We start from the raw sequence: 16,157 nt of genomic DNA on the forward strand, positions 1-16,157 counted from the left end.
CAGTTTCTAGTATCCACATTAAACTTCTTCAGCGTTGGTTAAAATAGTGGCAACGGGTTAAACTGATTCCTGACTCGGTAGCGAATAAGAGGACGGCAAGGGATGATTGAATTAGATAGAGGAAGTATACAACGTCGATGGAAGAAAGATCTGAGTGATAGCGTAAAGTGGTTACGTTGTATCAGTGGCCTTTTCCTGGCATTATATTCCGGGCACCAAAGAGGTGCACCTAAATTCCATTCTGACAATTGGAAGGGCAATGATGTTAGAAATAAATTCATATAGAAACAAAGCCCCGATCCAAAAAGCGGCTATAAAAGCAAGTCCATGGCTAACAGTAAGGGGAATATAATTAAATGTACAAAATTTTTGTGACATGTGTATGGTTTTTTTTTTTTAAATGTTCCAAGAAATGTGCTAATATAATCATCATCTTCTGCTGTCCGAATTAGCCAATTATTATTTAGAAGCATGAAGTCTTGTTTTGCAGGCAAACACTGTCAGCAAAGCTCAAGAAACAGCAAGGAGATGAATGATTAATAACCTGTTTTATTATTATGGGTCAAATGATAGATATGGGATCAGAGACAAGACAATTCCCCAACCCAGTTTTCTTCAGCCAGAACTAGAGAACATTGTCAGGTAGAGGCTATCACTGTGTCCATGTCTTTCTCCAACATTTTATACAAACTATGGTCATAGTTTACACATCAATTCCACATGATTGTGAGTGTCGACCTGCATTGATGTAAAATATCTGATAGACCAAGGAAGTTTAACTAATATGGGAAGGAACTGCAGACGTTGGTTTACACTGAAGATAGAACCAAGAAGCTGGAGTAACTCAGCGGATCAAGCATCATCGCTGGAGAAAAGGAATAGGTGACATTGTGGTTTGAGACCATTCTTCAGGCTGATATTCTGACCTGCATTTATCATTCAACTACCACATTAAAAGTGAATTTGCTGTGTATTCTCAACAGTGACAAACAGTTAAAACAAACCTTGTGATATCATGAGGTGATGGAATATCCTGTGTATACACAAGGTTTCAGGGATTAGCCAAATTTAACATTCAGTCTGACACAAGGTGCCTCTGGCAAGGTCAAAATTTGACTTTGAGATGATGGTGATGAGCACGTTTGTGAACCATAGTCTTTATTTCAAGACACTCCAGCACTGCTGCTGTTTAAAGAGTTCCAGGCTTCTGACTCAGCTGCAGAGTTGGTTTGTGATTTGGAGGGTAAATTGAAGGTGGCAGTGTTCCTACATGGCCTCTCATCCATTTGGGTGACAAAGGTTGTGGGTTTCGGAGGTATGATTATTGTGGCAAGATTAAGTTGTAACTGCTTTTTGTAGATGATACACACTGCAGCGCTTATGGACCTGTAGCGGAGTAATACGTAGGGTGGCACACTGGTATGGCAGGGTTTGTTACACCCTCACTGCTGCAGCTCCAGTGACTTGGGTTCCATCCAACACCAACCGTGTGAAGGTTGTTGATTAAGCAGGTTTCATGTCAACCTCCTTGTATGCTTAGCTGAGATGGTTCTCCTGTTAGCAAATGGAGAGCTATTTATGGGGAAGGGGTAACATGTGTGAAAGTCAGGAAGTTAGGCATCTGAAACCTAACTTGAACTAAACGGAAAAAAAAACCCTAAAAACTGTTGCAGACTTTGAGCTGCATTTTAGCCACATGACATATCATTATTTAACAATGTTCCTGTATAATGGTGGATGACCCTCATACACAAAGTAAGCTCTCCGCTCACTCCATTGTGGAGGTTTAATCCATTTTAACCCAAAATTTGTAACTCTCCTTCTGTACGAAGTTAATTTGTTTTCATTTTAGCCACATGACATATCATTATTTAACAATGTACATGTATAATGGTGGATGACCCTCATGACCCTTACACTGCCTGTCTTCAGTGTAAACCAGCATCCACAATTCCTTCTTTTCCTATACTTCCTAAACAAAAGCTTTTCACTGTAGCTCAGTACACATGACAATAATAAACAAAAACTATTGTCAGAATAATAAACATTCAGTGAACAAAATGCATTTATTTCCAACATTGGGTTGAAGGGGCTAACAACAGTAATAGGTGCAAGGAAGCAAAGCAAATTTACAAGGATGTTGTCAGGACACGAGGGCCTGAACTATGGGGAGAGGTTGAGCAAGCTTGGATTCTATTCCTTGGAGCGCAGGAGAATGAGAGGTTATCTTATAGAGGTGTACAAAATCATGAGAGGAATAGATCGGGTAGACGCACAGAGTCTCTTGCCCAGAGTAGGGGAATCGAGAATCAGTGGACATAGGTTTAAGGTGAGTGAGGAAAGATTAAATAAGAATCCGAGGATGTTGGTGGTATGGAACGGGCTGCCAGAGGAGGTAGTTGAGGCAGGGACTAACAAAACATTTGACAAACATTTAGATAGGTACATGGATAGTGTTTAAGAAGGAACTGGAAAATCAAAGGTAGACAAAATCTTCATCAGTCTGAAGAAGGGTTTCAGCCCGAAACGTTGCCCATTTCCTTCGCTCCATAGATGCTGCTGCACCTGCTGAGTTTCCCCAGCACTTTTGTCTACCTAGGTACATGGATAGGACAGGTTTAGAGGGATATGGTCTGAAGGGCCTGTTTCCATGCTGTATGGCTCCATATGACTCTCTATGACTCTACTGAAAGGAAGTGGGATGGGATCCAAGCTCCTCCACACAGGCTGATTAAAGTCCCGCCCCACCCCTCTGATTCGTCGCCCATGACGTAATCCACAAGCACGTCCCCTCTCTTCTGCGCCGTGATTGGCCGGCCGCGACATCGATCACCGGGCCGCCGCTGCGCCCGGGCGGTTCGTCAGCAGCTGGAGCGGCGCAGAGGACACTGAGGGCGGGTTCAGGCACCAGCTGCAGGTTTGTCAAACATTGCTCTTCTGCTCAGCGTTAAATTTAAGGACAAAGCATTCGCACCAGGGACAGGCCAGTTGGAATTAGCTGAACGCATCTCATGATTGATGTGTTTTTTCTCTCCCCCCCCCCAGATAACCATTTCTGGGTTAAACTACAAATTCTGGTGTTGAACTTCGAAGATGCAAGAACCTGAACCTAAAACATTTTGCTGGACCTCCAATTATCATTTGTATTGGACACGGTACATGTGGTGGGGTTAACGTCCAGAAATTAGAGCAATTTTCTTCCAAGGGATAAAGCTGTCTTGTAAATCCGATCTCAATGAACCCAGGAACTGCACAACAGCATCTGCATTAACTGACTGAGGCAGCCAACAATCCCTACTGCTCTTCAAAAGAGTCGGCAACACAGCTGTTCGCCTTTAGGAGGCTGCAGTGACTATTTTATGTTTTGGATCATTTTAGTTTGGTTTGCAATTATATAAGTCCCTGGAGCTATGTGTGGTTTAGAAACTGCATCTTACAGTAATGCACTTTTACTGTCCATTACTGATTTTCAGCATGAATTTCACACAGAGGTCAGATGCTTTCTCTGAGAGTGAATGAGTTTGTGTCGTAGCAGTAATGTACCTTAATGTTGGAAAATAACCCGATCAGTTAATGCAGAATCTGTTATCCTGTTCCTAGATAGATCTGGGGAAGCGGGTGGGGGATGGGGTTGTTCTGATGATTGGAGTCAATATTGGGCAAATATCTATTCAAAGTAAGCTCTGAGTGAACTATGAATTTTGGGCAAATGTACAGAAACGCCTTCATTGCACTTGCTCCTGCTGCCACTTTGTCATTAAATTAAACGCTGAGCAAACAAGACTCCAGGATGGTGTTGCCTCCCTGGTGCCAGGGTCCAGGATGTCTCAGAGTGGCCGCAATACATTCTCAAGGGGGGAGGGGAAGCTGCCGGAAGTCGTTGTGCACATTGGCACAATGCCACGGGTAGGAAAAGGGACAAGGTTCTGTGAAGTGACTATAGGAAGTTAGGCAAAAGATTAAAAAGCAGGATCATAGGTTGTAATCTCCAGATTACTCCCGGTACCATGTGCCAGGAGTAATGGTAGGAACAGGAAGATAGGAAAGATGAATGTGTGGCTCAGGAGTTGGTGCAGGAAGCAGGGATTCAAAATGTTATAACATTGGGGTCTCTTCTGGGGCCAAGATGATCTGTACAAGAGAGACAGGATACATGTGAACTGGAGGGTTTCCAAAATATCTTAGCAGGAAGGTGCACTAGTGCTACCTGTGTGTGTTTAAACTAGAGAGGCTGGGGGGTGCGGAAATTGGAAGAAATGATGGGAAGGTAAAGGTTAGGTCCAGCAAATCTCAAAGGAAGGACAGGCAGAGAAGATGAACGTAGAGCCTGGATCAGTGCTTGGGACTATGATGTAATGGCCATAGTGGAAAAGTGGTTGCGAGAGGGACACGACTGGCAGATCAATGTTCTGCAGTTTTCATGCTTCAGATGTGATTTGAGTCTGAGACAAAAGAGGTGGAGGAGTTACGCTACTACTCAGGGAGACTGTCATGGCACAGTTGGGTCATATTGGAGAGTTTGTCTGCCGAGGCGATAGAGCTTAGAAATAAAAAAGGTGCAAACATTCTAATGTGATTGTATTATAACCCCCCCCCCAATAACAAATGGGAGAGAGAGAAACAGATATGTAGCTTGTTTATCAAAGCAACATGACTCTCAGTGAGTAACTTTAACTTCCTCTATATTGACTGGGATTTGGTCAGTGCCAAAGGCTTAGAATATGCAGAATTTGTGACATGTATCCAAGAGGGTTTCTTGAACCAGTATGTGGATAGACCAACCCCAGAAGGGAACACGCTAGACCTTGCTTTGAGAAATGTGCCTGGTCTGAAGTTTGGTGGTACAGTAGAAGAACATTTTGGAGATAGTGATCACAACTCCATAAGTTTTACAATTGTTTTGAATGTGGAGAAGGCCGGACCTTGTGGGAAGATGCTAAACTGGAGCAGGGCAAATGTGCAACGTTATTAGGAAGGAGCTCGGGAGGGTAGACCTGGAGTAGATGTGACTTGGACGTAAACATCCAAGGTTGGATAATTAGTTTGGAGATTATACCTTGGTTGCTGGGGTTGTGGGTTGTGAGGAAAACAAAGTATACAGTGAGATTTAGGTCAGCTAAAGAAATGGCGGGAGAAATGGCAGATTGAATGTAATCGGAAGAAATGTGAGAAGTTGTAGTTTGGGATATCAGAGGGATATGCATAGAATAATAATGATATGCAGAGAGATCTTGTGGTCCAAGTCCATAACTCCATGAAAGTGCAGTTATTTGGAGTGGTAAAGAAGGCATATGACATGCTTGCTTTCATAGGTCGGGACATTGAACATATCGGGGCATGATATAGCTTTATAGGGCTTTCTTTAAGCAGTATTTAGAGTATTGTGTACAGATCCGGTCACCCCATTACGGGATGGATGTGGAGGCTTTGGGCAGCATGCAGAGGAGTTCTACGTTTAAGATGCCAGGATTATGGGGTATTAGCTAGAGGGAATGGTTGTCAGGACTTGGATTGTTTTCTCTGGAACTCTGTAGGTTGCAGGGGGGATCTAATAGAAGTATACAAAAATATGAGAAGCATGGTTAGGGTAGATAATCAGATCCTTTTTCCCAGCTTAGAAATATCAAATACTTGTGGGTAAAGTTTAATGGTGATATGTGGGGCGACTTTCTTACACAGATGGTGGTGATTGTCTGGAATGTGCTGCCGAGGCGTGGTAGAGACAGATACGACAGTGGCATTTACGAGACTGCTGGATAGGCATACAAGGAATGGAGCGATATCGATTATGTGCTGGCAGATAGAGTTAAATTTGGCATCATGTTCGCACGGACATTGTGGGCCGAAGGGCTTGTTCTTGTGCTGTCCTTTGTTCTTTTGTCATCTTTGCCATTTCTGCATACAATGTTAATTGCACATCATAGATATCAACATGATGTGTGTCTTGAGTGAAGTCTGATTTTGTGGTATTGAGCAGAATAGATTGAGTAATAATAAAAATATATGCATAACCAGATGGTGTAGAACAGGTTCACTTTTAAATAAGATATACACTAAATGCTGGATTAACGGGTCAGGCAGCATATCTGGAGAAAAGGAATAGGTGACGTTTTGGATCGAGACCCGTTCATCAGACTGAGAGTCAGGGAGGGGGGAAACTTGAGGTAAGCCAATAGTTGTTTTTTTTTAACCAAATTCATATCAATTCTTCTTTCCCTTTTAGATCACTATTCTATTTGGTACCTATTTAATTTGGATTTTAAATTCAATCGTTGAACTGATGCAATGATAAGAGATGGTGCTCAAAAATTGTCTGAAACTGCTCAAGCGATGGTGATCAAGAGTTCCTGATCTTTGAGAATTATGACAATTTGGACCTCAGGAGTATGGATTTGAGTGACCTTTCTACCTCGCTCATTGCGTGCTCTGTGCATGCATCGATCTATGAAGATGAAGAACACAAGGTGAGTCTGTAATTTATAATAACTTTATTTATAAAGCGCTTTTAGACAACATCAGTTACCACAAAATGCTGTACATGGGAAGTCAACAAAAAGTTATTACAAACTACTAAAACCATTAAGACGACAGGACTATAAAAACAGTAAAAATTAAAAGACATTAAAAGCACTAAAACAGGAACAAAGTCTCAGCCAGTGTCGAAAGCCAGTGAATAAAAGTGAGTTTTTAGGGAGGATTTAAAGATGGACAGTGAAGGGGCCTGTCTGATCTACAGCGGCAAGGTGTTCCAGAGTGCCGGGGCAGCAACAGAAAAGGCTCTATCCCCTCTGAGCTTCCGCTTAGACCTTGGTACCTCAAGGAGCAGCTGATCCGCTGACCTGAGGCACCGGGCAGGAGCATATAGGTGGAGCAGCTCAGAGAGGTAAGGCGGGGCGAGGCCATTCAATGATTTAAAAACAAATAAAAGAATTTTAAAATGAACTCGAAAGTGCACTGGGAGCCAGTGAAGGGAGGCCAAAATTGGCGTAATGTGCTCCCTCTTTCGAGTTCCGGTTAAAAGGCGAGCGGCAGCATTTTGGACCAACTGGAGACGAGCCAACGAAGCTCGTGAGACTCCAGAGTAGAGTGCGTTACAGTAATCCAGCCGAGATGAAATAAAGGCATGGATTACTGTTTCAAAATGCTGCCGCTCGAGAATGGGCTTCACCTTTGCCAGCTTCCTTAGGTGAAAGAAGCTGGACTTAACCACTGCGCCTATTTGTTTATCTAATTTAAAATCACCGTCCATCATAAAACCCAGGTTTAAAACTGTTGGCTTTACGAACACGGCCAGTGGACCCAAGTCAACAAAGGGAGGTTCACGGCAGCCATTAGGTCCGAACAAAATCACTTCTGTCTTTTTTTCGTTAAGTCCCAGAAAGTTTAAGGCCATCCAGGACTTAATGTCCTCAAGACAAGACAGAAGTGACAGAGTGTTTAGAGTGTTTAGAAACAGTGGATTATTTATTAACATTACTCGTCCTTAATAACCATGCCGGGAAAATCATTACCAAAGAAGAAACCAAGACTTGGTATGGAGAAGTGGCCAGGGATTCACCAGAGAAGTTGGGGTGGAGCATTCTGTTTTTCTTGATCGCTAATTCCTCCGATCAGACCCTTTGTATGAATGCAAAAGGAAACCTTCCAGTGAAATGGTGTAGCTTAACCGTTTACAAATTACTCACACTATAATTGTAATAATCTTTAATTTCATTTGACGACAATCTTTATTGTTTAAGGTTATCTGGGTCGTGTGTAATTTAAACCTTTGGAATTGGCTTAGTTGAAGTAAATCAATGCTGCTTTCTTTCATACCTTTGTTCAATTTAGTTTATTGTCATGTGTACTGAGGTACTGTGAAAAGCATTTGTTTTGTGCTAACCAGTCAGCAGAAAAACAATACATGATTACAATCCAGCCATTCACAGTGTACAGACACATAATAAGGGAATAGCGTTTAGTGCACGATAAAGCCAGTAATGTCTGATCAAAGATAGTCCGAGGATCACCAAAGAGGTAGATGGTTATTCAGGATAGACTCGGCTTGTACTCGCTAGAATTTAGAAGATTGAGGGGGGATCTTATAGAAACTTACAAAATTCTTAAGGGGTTGGACAGGCTAGATGCAGGAAGATTGTTCCCGATGTTGGGGAAGTCCAGAACAAGGGGTCACAGTTTAAGGATAAGGGGGAAGTCTTTTAGGACCGAGATGAGGAAAACATTTTTCACACAGAGAGTGGTGAATCTCTGGAATTCTCTGCCACAGAAGGTAGTTGAGGCCAGTTCATTGGCTATATTTAAGAGGGAGTTAGATGTGGCCCTTGTGGCTAAAGTGATCAGGGGGTATGGAGAGGTACAGGATACTGAGTTGGATGATCAGCCATGATCATATTGAATGGTGTAGGTGTAGGCTCGAAGGGCCGAAGGGCCGAATGGCCTACTCCAGCACCTGTTTTCTATGAATCTATGTTTCTATGATAGCTCTCTGGTTGTGGTAGGATGATTCATTTGCCTGATAGAAAGAAAACCTGGGATGTATCAAAGCTACTTTGTAGGTGTGGTTCTTCGAAGAGAGTGAATACATGCAATGCCAACATTGCTGGAAGTATGCATGTTGGCTCATCATAATGTGAAGTAACAATGCAGTTGTGATCTAGCATTAGAGCTCTAAACTCCAGCTATTCCCATCCCTTAAAGCCACACAGCTCAATGTGCAGCCGTCTTGTAGGAAGTAGGAAGCCACACGCTCCTCACACTACCGTTATATAATGGTATCTTTGACCACTTGCAGGTTGTAGCCACAGTTCCACATGTATTTGTTGTTTTTAATATTCTTCAAAAGTCGTCAAATTCTGCATGGGGAGGAATGCCTCAAACCTGTGAGGTTGGAGTCGGGAGAAGTGTTGGGAAGAGTGTGCCAGGTTCCAATGGCCAGGCACAGTTTTCTGCAGCCATTACATGTCAATGTGGTACTGTCACCAGGAGGGATTTCATTCCCTCGCTGACTAGCTGATTGCTGCTTGGTTTTCTTAAAGTATGGTTGCTGCACAAAATATGATTGTGTGCATCCAACACCTGTTTAAAGAATCCATCTCCTGCCCAGACCAAATGCCAAGGAGCCTGCAGTACTCGCAAAGTTGGTCTCAAGTTTCAAAGTGGTCTTCTCTCTGTGGAATAACCCCACTATTTTGAGGACTCAGTCCATGCTGCTGGCTAAAGAACATGCAGCTGAGGAGGAGGAGGAGGAGGAGAGGTCATCTGGACAGGCTATGCATGGCCAATCTATCACACTGCTCCAGATAGACACAAAATGCTGGAGTAACTCAGCGGGACAGGCAGCATCTCTGGAGAGAAGGAGTGAGTGATGTTTTGGGTCGAGACCCTTCATCACACTGCTTTAATCACAGCCACTGCATGTTCATCAACATATATCTTATCTTCCTTAATTTGCCAACAATCATATACACAACACGCATCTAAAAGCCAACATAAAATGTATACATCTGCGTGTGCCAGATGCCATTAACATCAATCAGTCACCTTGTGCATTCACAGTGTTAAAGTTCTCTACATGCTATTAGACAACAAACACGTTAGTTGGTTTAACAATGTAACAATTCCTCTTTATTATGCATGCGGGAGAGCAACCACGAGCATGGTTGCATACTCATTGTCTCTCGTGGTCCCACTCAAAGGTCCGATACAAAAGCCATACGTATATACCATGCCCATTTCACCATCAGCACGTTTAATGCAACGGTTCTTCTCGTGCCTGGAACAGACTTGGTTTTTCTCTGCAGTTTTACTTGGTAATTGGGCATTTTTTCTTGTTTCCACATATTTCTTGCATGAGCTGCTCCTCTGCATGGACACCCTTAACCCTTTCAGTTCTAAAACTCTTTCATTAGTACTTATCTCTGTGTCTTTGCCTGTCTATGTGTTGCCATATATTTCCCCTGTAACTGCAGCATCATTGCAGATTGTCCTTGGTCCTTGTCCTTTGTCAGGTTCCGGACAGCCAACCTTCAAATTGCACCTCCTGAGCATGAGAGCCACTAGTTTTGGCCGCATCACAGCTGGAGTGCTGGCAAAGTAAGGGATCACTGAGAGGGCAGCCATTTATACTTCATTGACGCACTGTTATTCTTCCAGGTAGAATTGCAGTAATTATATTAATATTTTGGAGGTCAGATTGCTGCAAATCCCTTGGAAGATGACCATTTGGTCTCCATGTTTAAAGTTTGCCTGGCAGGAGACTGAACATCCACTGCAGCACCTGATCATCCGCAGCTTTTGCTTGTGTTGCTGTGGAAGCTACATTACTCTGGGATAGGGGAAGCTAAAACCCGAGGGCATAGGTTTAAAGTGAAAGAAGAAAGAGGACCTGAGGGGAATGTTTTTGGCACAGGGTGGTGTGTATATGGAACAATAGACAATACGTGCAGGAGTAGGCCATTTGGCCCTTCGAGCCAGCACCGCCATTCAATGTGATCATGGCTGATCCTCCCCAATCAGTACCCGGTTCCTGCCTTCTCCCCATATCCTCTGACTCCGCTATTTTTAAGAGCCCTATCTAGCTCTCTCTTGTAAGCATCCAGAGAACCTGCCTCCACCGCCCTCTGAGGCAGAGAATTCCACAGACTTCCAGAGGAGGTGGTAGACGTAGATACGCTTATGGCGTAAGAATAAGGGGTAGGCCATTTAGGACTGAAATGAGGAAAAACCTTTTTTCCCCAAAGAGGTGTGAATCTGTGGAATTCTCTGCCACAGAAGGCAGTGGAGGCCAATTCACTGGATGTTTTCAAGAGAGAGTTAAATTTAGCTCTTGGGACTAATGGTATCAAGGGATATGGGGGAAAAGCAGGAATGGGGTACTGGTTTTGCATGATCAGCCATGATCATATTGAATGGCTCGAAGGGCTGAATGGTATTTTCCTGCACCTATTTTCTATGTTAAAAGACATTGGGACAGATACAAGAATAGGAAAGGCTTAGAGTAATATGGGTTAAAATCGGGCAAATAGGATTAACGTTTGATTGTCATGAATGAATTGTGCGGAAGGACCTGTTTCATTGCGGTATGACTGCATGAGGACAATGATACTATGAAATATGTAGATAGTGCAGCTTCCACTGTGTGGCCTGGGTGGATGGGTGCTGGGTGCCAATTGGTGGGTTGCTTTGACCTGAATGATCTTGAGCTTCTTGAAAGTTGTTGGTGCTGCACTTGTCCAGACAAGTGAAGAGAAGTCCAAATGTTATTGCATTTTGTCTCTTAGAAGTTGGATTGGTTTTGGCTTGTCAGCAAGTGATTCATTAGCCCCTCCAGCCTCTCCTCTTGTAAAGCCATGGTAATTGTTACTGACCCTAGACCACTGATGATGGGTCATCCGGCAAAGGTGATGCCAATGAATGGCAAAGGTAGATGATTAGCCTCTCTTTGTTGATCATTTGCTGGCACTTCGCTGGTCTGAATGCTACTTGCATTTAACAGCCGATGCCTGGAGTGCCTGTATAGGTGTTGCAGCATACTGGTGCAGACTATTTACAATGCTGAGTATTTGAAAGAGGAATTAAAACATTTTGCGATTGTCAGCAAATGTTGCCATTTCTAACTTTGTATTGGAAGGAAGCCAGTGATGGCCAGTGCCATCCTTCCTGCTGCACTGGCTCTAGGCCAGTGATGACCAGTGTCTCAGTGTACAGATCCTGCTGTGAAACTAACTTCTAAATTATGCATAGTGCTGATATCCGAGCAGGTGGCAGGAATTATTGAAATGAGTAATGTCTGCTGCAACTCCTTCTTTCAATCCCTTTAACTTTGTCCCTTATCCCTGCTTTCTGAAGCATTTGGAAATTGAATATTGCAAATATTGCTCGTTGCATATCTCTGAGAGGATTTATGTTGTTTGTTGTTCTTGGAACTGACTCACTGGATTATGAAGAGTATGTGATGGAAATGGTGTTTGCCATTTCATTGCCGTGAGCTGCATGCCTTAAAACCTGGTCCCGTGGAACATCCCTGAAGAAGAAGAATGACATTATTTCTTGTGTTCGTCAACCACGTCTCAGAAGGCTGCAGTTTTCATGTTTTTCTGTTCTAGAGAATTGGTTAATCACTTACATACTTTGAAATATGGTTCCTTGATACCGGGTGTACTTTCTTTTCCAATTGCCCCCCCTATTTTCAGACTCTGTGTGATCCTTGAAATCTTCCCACAAGGTGGGTGTGTGGAACAAGCTGACAGAAGAGGTAGTTGAGGCAGGGACTATCCCAATACTTAAGGAACAGTTAGACAGGTACAAGGATAGGACAGGTTTGGAGCAATGAGGACCAAATGCAGACAGGTGGGACTAGTGTAGTTTGGGACATGTTGGCCGGTGTGGGTAAGTTGGGCAGAAGGGCCTGTTTCTACGTTGTATCACTCTATGACTATGACTCAATGTCTGGATCCCAGATAGTACAGTAGTCTGCTGTCCTACCATGTGGAAATCCCAATGGTTTGGCATTTGGCTCAGCAGGTGATGTTTTCTGCGTTTTCTTCTGAATTCCTGCACTCTCTTTAAACTTACTGGGTTCACTGTGGAGATTCATTGTAGAAATTTGTGTAAATCCAAAAATGTAAATAAAATTAGAATGTTGGGTTATAAAGAGGAATAACATCTAATAATCTGAAGAATTGTGTAATCAGGCACCGTCAAATTCCAGAATGTACCTGATTAATAGAGTTTTGTTGTCAATTGGATGTCAGATTACTGTGTGTGAGTCTGGCGAAATGACTGGCGCCTGGCAGGACCAGATTCTATTCCGGGTTCAAGTTCATGAAATGTTGGGCTAGATGAATGCAATGTTGCCAGCCCTGTACTTGTGCCAGCTCTGATTTGTTCTATACCTTTTCATACCTCTAGCTTCCCTCTACCCCGACTCTCAGTTTGCAGTAGGGTCTCAACCCGAAATGTCACCTATTCCTTTTCTCCAAAGATGCTGCCTGACCAGCTGAGTTACACCGGCATTTTGTGTCCATCTTCGGTGTAAACCAGCATTTGCAGTTCCTTCCTGCACACTTTCTCCAGGACAGTTGCTGGCTGTAAAAGATAGACACTTGGTCAGAGTCAGAATTCTAAAATGGATACACAAGACACTGCAGATGCTGAATGTGCAGCATATTTTTCTGCAGCATGACAGTTCATATCACTCTTGATGAAGGATCGCGACCCAAACTATCGACCATACTCTTGCCTCCCGAGCTGCTGCTTGACTTGCTGAGTTCCTCCAACAGTTTTTTTGCACAGGATTCTAGATGTGAGGCGAGAGTGACTGCTTCGGCATCAAGACAAGATTCGATTGAGTGAGACATAGATTGAAGTGGTGTGTAACTCTTTGTTGGACGACATAGTACTTTCAAAAGAAAATTGGTGGGGTTGTTACAGCACAAGGTTGAAAATTGGTGAGTGCTGCCTGGGTTAGTGGTTGAGGCAGATATAGTAGTATTTAAGAGGCTTTTGGATTGGCATATAGATATGGAGGGATATGGATTATGCGCAGGAAGATAAGAGATGGCCCTGGCATTATGTTCGGCACAGACATCGTGGGCCAAAGAACCTGTTCTTGTGCTGTATTGTTCTTTGTTCTATGTACATAATGTGACCAGGACTATACATTTGCAGTGTTGGCACATTCTACGTGCAAGACAGATGCAAATGGGCTACCATTACCCTCTTGGAGTGCATACCATAAAGACACTTCACTTTGTGGGAATGTGAGAGGCGGCAGCACACCGCGACCCCTGTCCCCTTTCAAGGGAGATAAAAATGCATTTCGTTGTCTCTGTACTGTAGGACAATAAATTGAATCATTTCATTTCATTTCAAGGGACCATTACCCTCTTTGCACCGTAAATACTTTGTGGTTGAGAGGCTTTGCACAGGACCCAGTCCCTCAAATATCTAGGTAGGAAAAAAACTGCAGATGCTGGTTTAAATTGAAGGTCTGAAGAAGGGTCTCAAGCTAAAACATAATCCATTCCTTCTCTCCAGAGATGCTGCCTGACCCACTGAGTTACTCCAGCATTTTGTATCTACCCTCAAATATCTAATGGCAATGAAATTTTAGAAGATTCTGGGGATTTCTTTTTTATTTGGTCATGAGTGTGAACATAGCTGACGAGGGCAGCTCTTTTTTAATCCAAATCTGAGGAAGGACATTATTGCCATAGAGGGAGTGCAGAGAAGGTTCACCAGACTGATTCCTGGGATGTCAGGACTGTCTTATGAAGAAAGACTGGATAGACTTGGTTTATACTGTCTAGAATTTAGGAGATTGAGAGGGGATCTTATAGAAACTTACAAAATTCTTAAGGGGTTGGACAGGCTAGATGCAGGAAGATTGTTCCCGATGTTGGGGAAGTCTAGGACAAGGGGTCACAGCTTAAGGATAAGGGGGAAAATCCTTTAAAACCGAGATGAGAAAAACTTTTTTCACACAAAGAGTGGTGAATCTCTGGAACTCTGCCACAGAGGGTAGTTGAGGCCAGTTCATTGGCTATATTTAAGAGGGAGTTAGATGTGGCTATTGTGGCTAAGGGGATCAGAGGGTATGGAGAGAAGGCGGGTACGGGATACTGAGTTGGATGATCAGCTATGATCATATTGAATGGCGGTGCAGGCTCGAAGGGCCGAATGGCCTACTCCTGCACCTAATTTCTATGTTTCTATCTTTTCCTTTGAGCAAGCCAGATAGATTAAGGATGGTATATTCACCTCCTTGAAAGATGTTGATGAACCAACTAGAATTAAAGGGTTTTATTACAAGGGCAATTCCTTCCCTTCCGCGCCCCACCACCCCGAGTAAAATTTTTGAGAGGCACTCTAATTGTGTTTTAAACTAATAAATGTTCATGAGGATGGTCGCAAAGTATTTTCTGTGTTGAGGAGACAAAGAATAAGAGACATCATTTTAAAATCAGAATCAGGCCAGTTAGGAATAAAATCAAAAAGCATTTTTCACATAAAGAATGATGAAGGTCCAGAATCCTTTTGCCTCACAAAACCCTGGAAGCTAAATCAGTTGATATTCTCAGGACCATGACTGATGTCTTCTTGTTTTGTAGGGCATCAAATATTACAGTGCAGGAGCAGGTAAATGGAACTGAAGCACAGATTAGCCGTTATCAGATTGAATAACAGAACAGGCTGGAGGGCCTGTGTGACCTACTTCACTTCACACGAGCCCACGTTGCAACAATTAGTTCTTTGATTTTGCAAACTTTCTTTTCCAAAGTTTTGGTTTGGCCGTGTGTCATACACAATCTGCACTATTATTGGCTGCAGCCCTGTGACTACCAGTGGGGGGAACTATCTGAGAATTTAAAAAGTGTTTAGACTCAGTGGTGAAGGGCACTGACTTAATGAAGCATTGACTGTATTTTATCAGCATGCACCAAAAATAAATTGATGATCTTGCAGTGTTTGGGTTTGCCAGTAGAGGCCAGTATAACACTTCAATTGGATGGTATATGCCTGAATCTGGTTGTGTCTGTGGTTGAAGTACTGTGGTTGATATATTAAAATCTGGTGCTCGCCAAAAGCTTGTACAATTGTCCAGAAATTCTCCATTGGACAGTATCACTAAACACACTGTATTGAATCATCACTGAATTCTACTCTTCTGAAATCAATGGAATTGAATAGGTCTATACAGCACAACAACCGACCGAGTTGTGTGTCTGGCCCATGCCCCTTCAAGCTCTTCCTATCAACATAACTGTCTATCTTTTAAATATCACAGTTGTACTCATCTCTGCCACTTCCTCTCATGACTCTGATGTCCTCTGTACATTCAGACAGCATCAAGCAGTGCAGGGATGAATTCCTAGGCAAGCAATTTTTAAATAAGGGGAAAAGTGACCTTTTATTAATAATAAAGCAGGGCTCTCGCTTAACTTTTTTTCCCTGTTGCCACCCGGGTAACCTTGGCAGCTTTTTAAGTTGCCAAATGACAGTTTAGGTGGTCATTTAAGATGGCTTGCATGATGCGTGCGATAATGTGCTCGGACGAAGTGCGTCGTTACCAGTCGGAATTATGCTCAATGAAGCATTCACATATTACTTCTGCTTCAAATAAAGTCACAAACTAAACATATTCACCAATCAAGACA

The 16,157-nt window shown here is 43.0% G+C and overlaps 1 protein-coding gene across 1 annotated transcript in view; it reads left to right on the forward strand.

Annotated features, from left to right (window-relative positions):
- Positions 1 to 2,808: 2,808 nt before the first annotated feature.
- LOC129709756 (calcipressin-3-like) overlaps positions 2,809 to 16,157 on the forward strand; it is a 95,631-nt gene continuing 82,282 nt past the window's right edge. Inside the window, exons 1-2 of the mRNA XM_055656315.1 lie at positions 2,809 to 2,917; positions 6,224 to 6,464. Coding sequence (XP_055512290.1) covers positions 6,387 to 6,464 — 78 coding nt within the window. The 5' untranslated portion in view covers positions 2,809 to 2,917; positions 6,224 to 6,386. The remainder of the gene's footprint in view (positions 2,918 to 6,223; positions 6,465 to 16,157) is intronic.

Source organism: Leucoraja erinacea, chromosome 26, assembly GCF_028641065.1.
Source record: "Leucoraja erinacea ecotype New England chromosome 26, Leri_hhj_1, whole genome shotgun sequence".
NCBI classification, from domain to species: Eukaryota; Metazoa; Chordata; class Chondrichthyes; order Rajiformes; family Rajidae; genus Leucoraja; species Leucoraja erinaceus.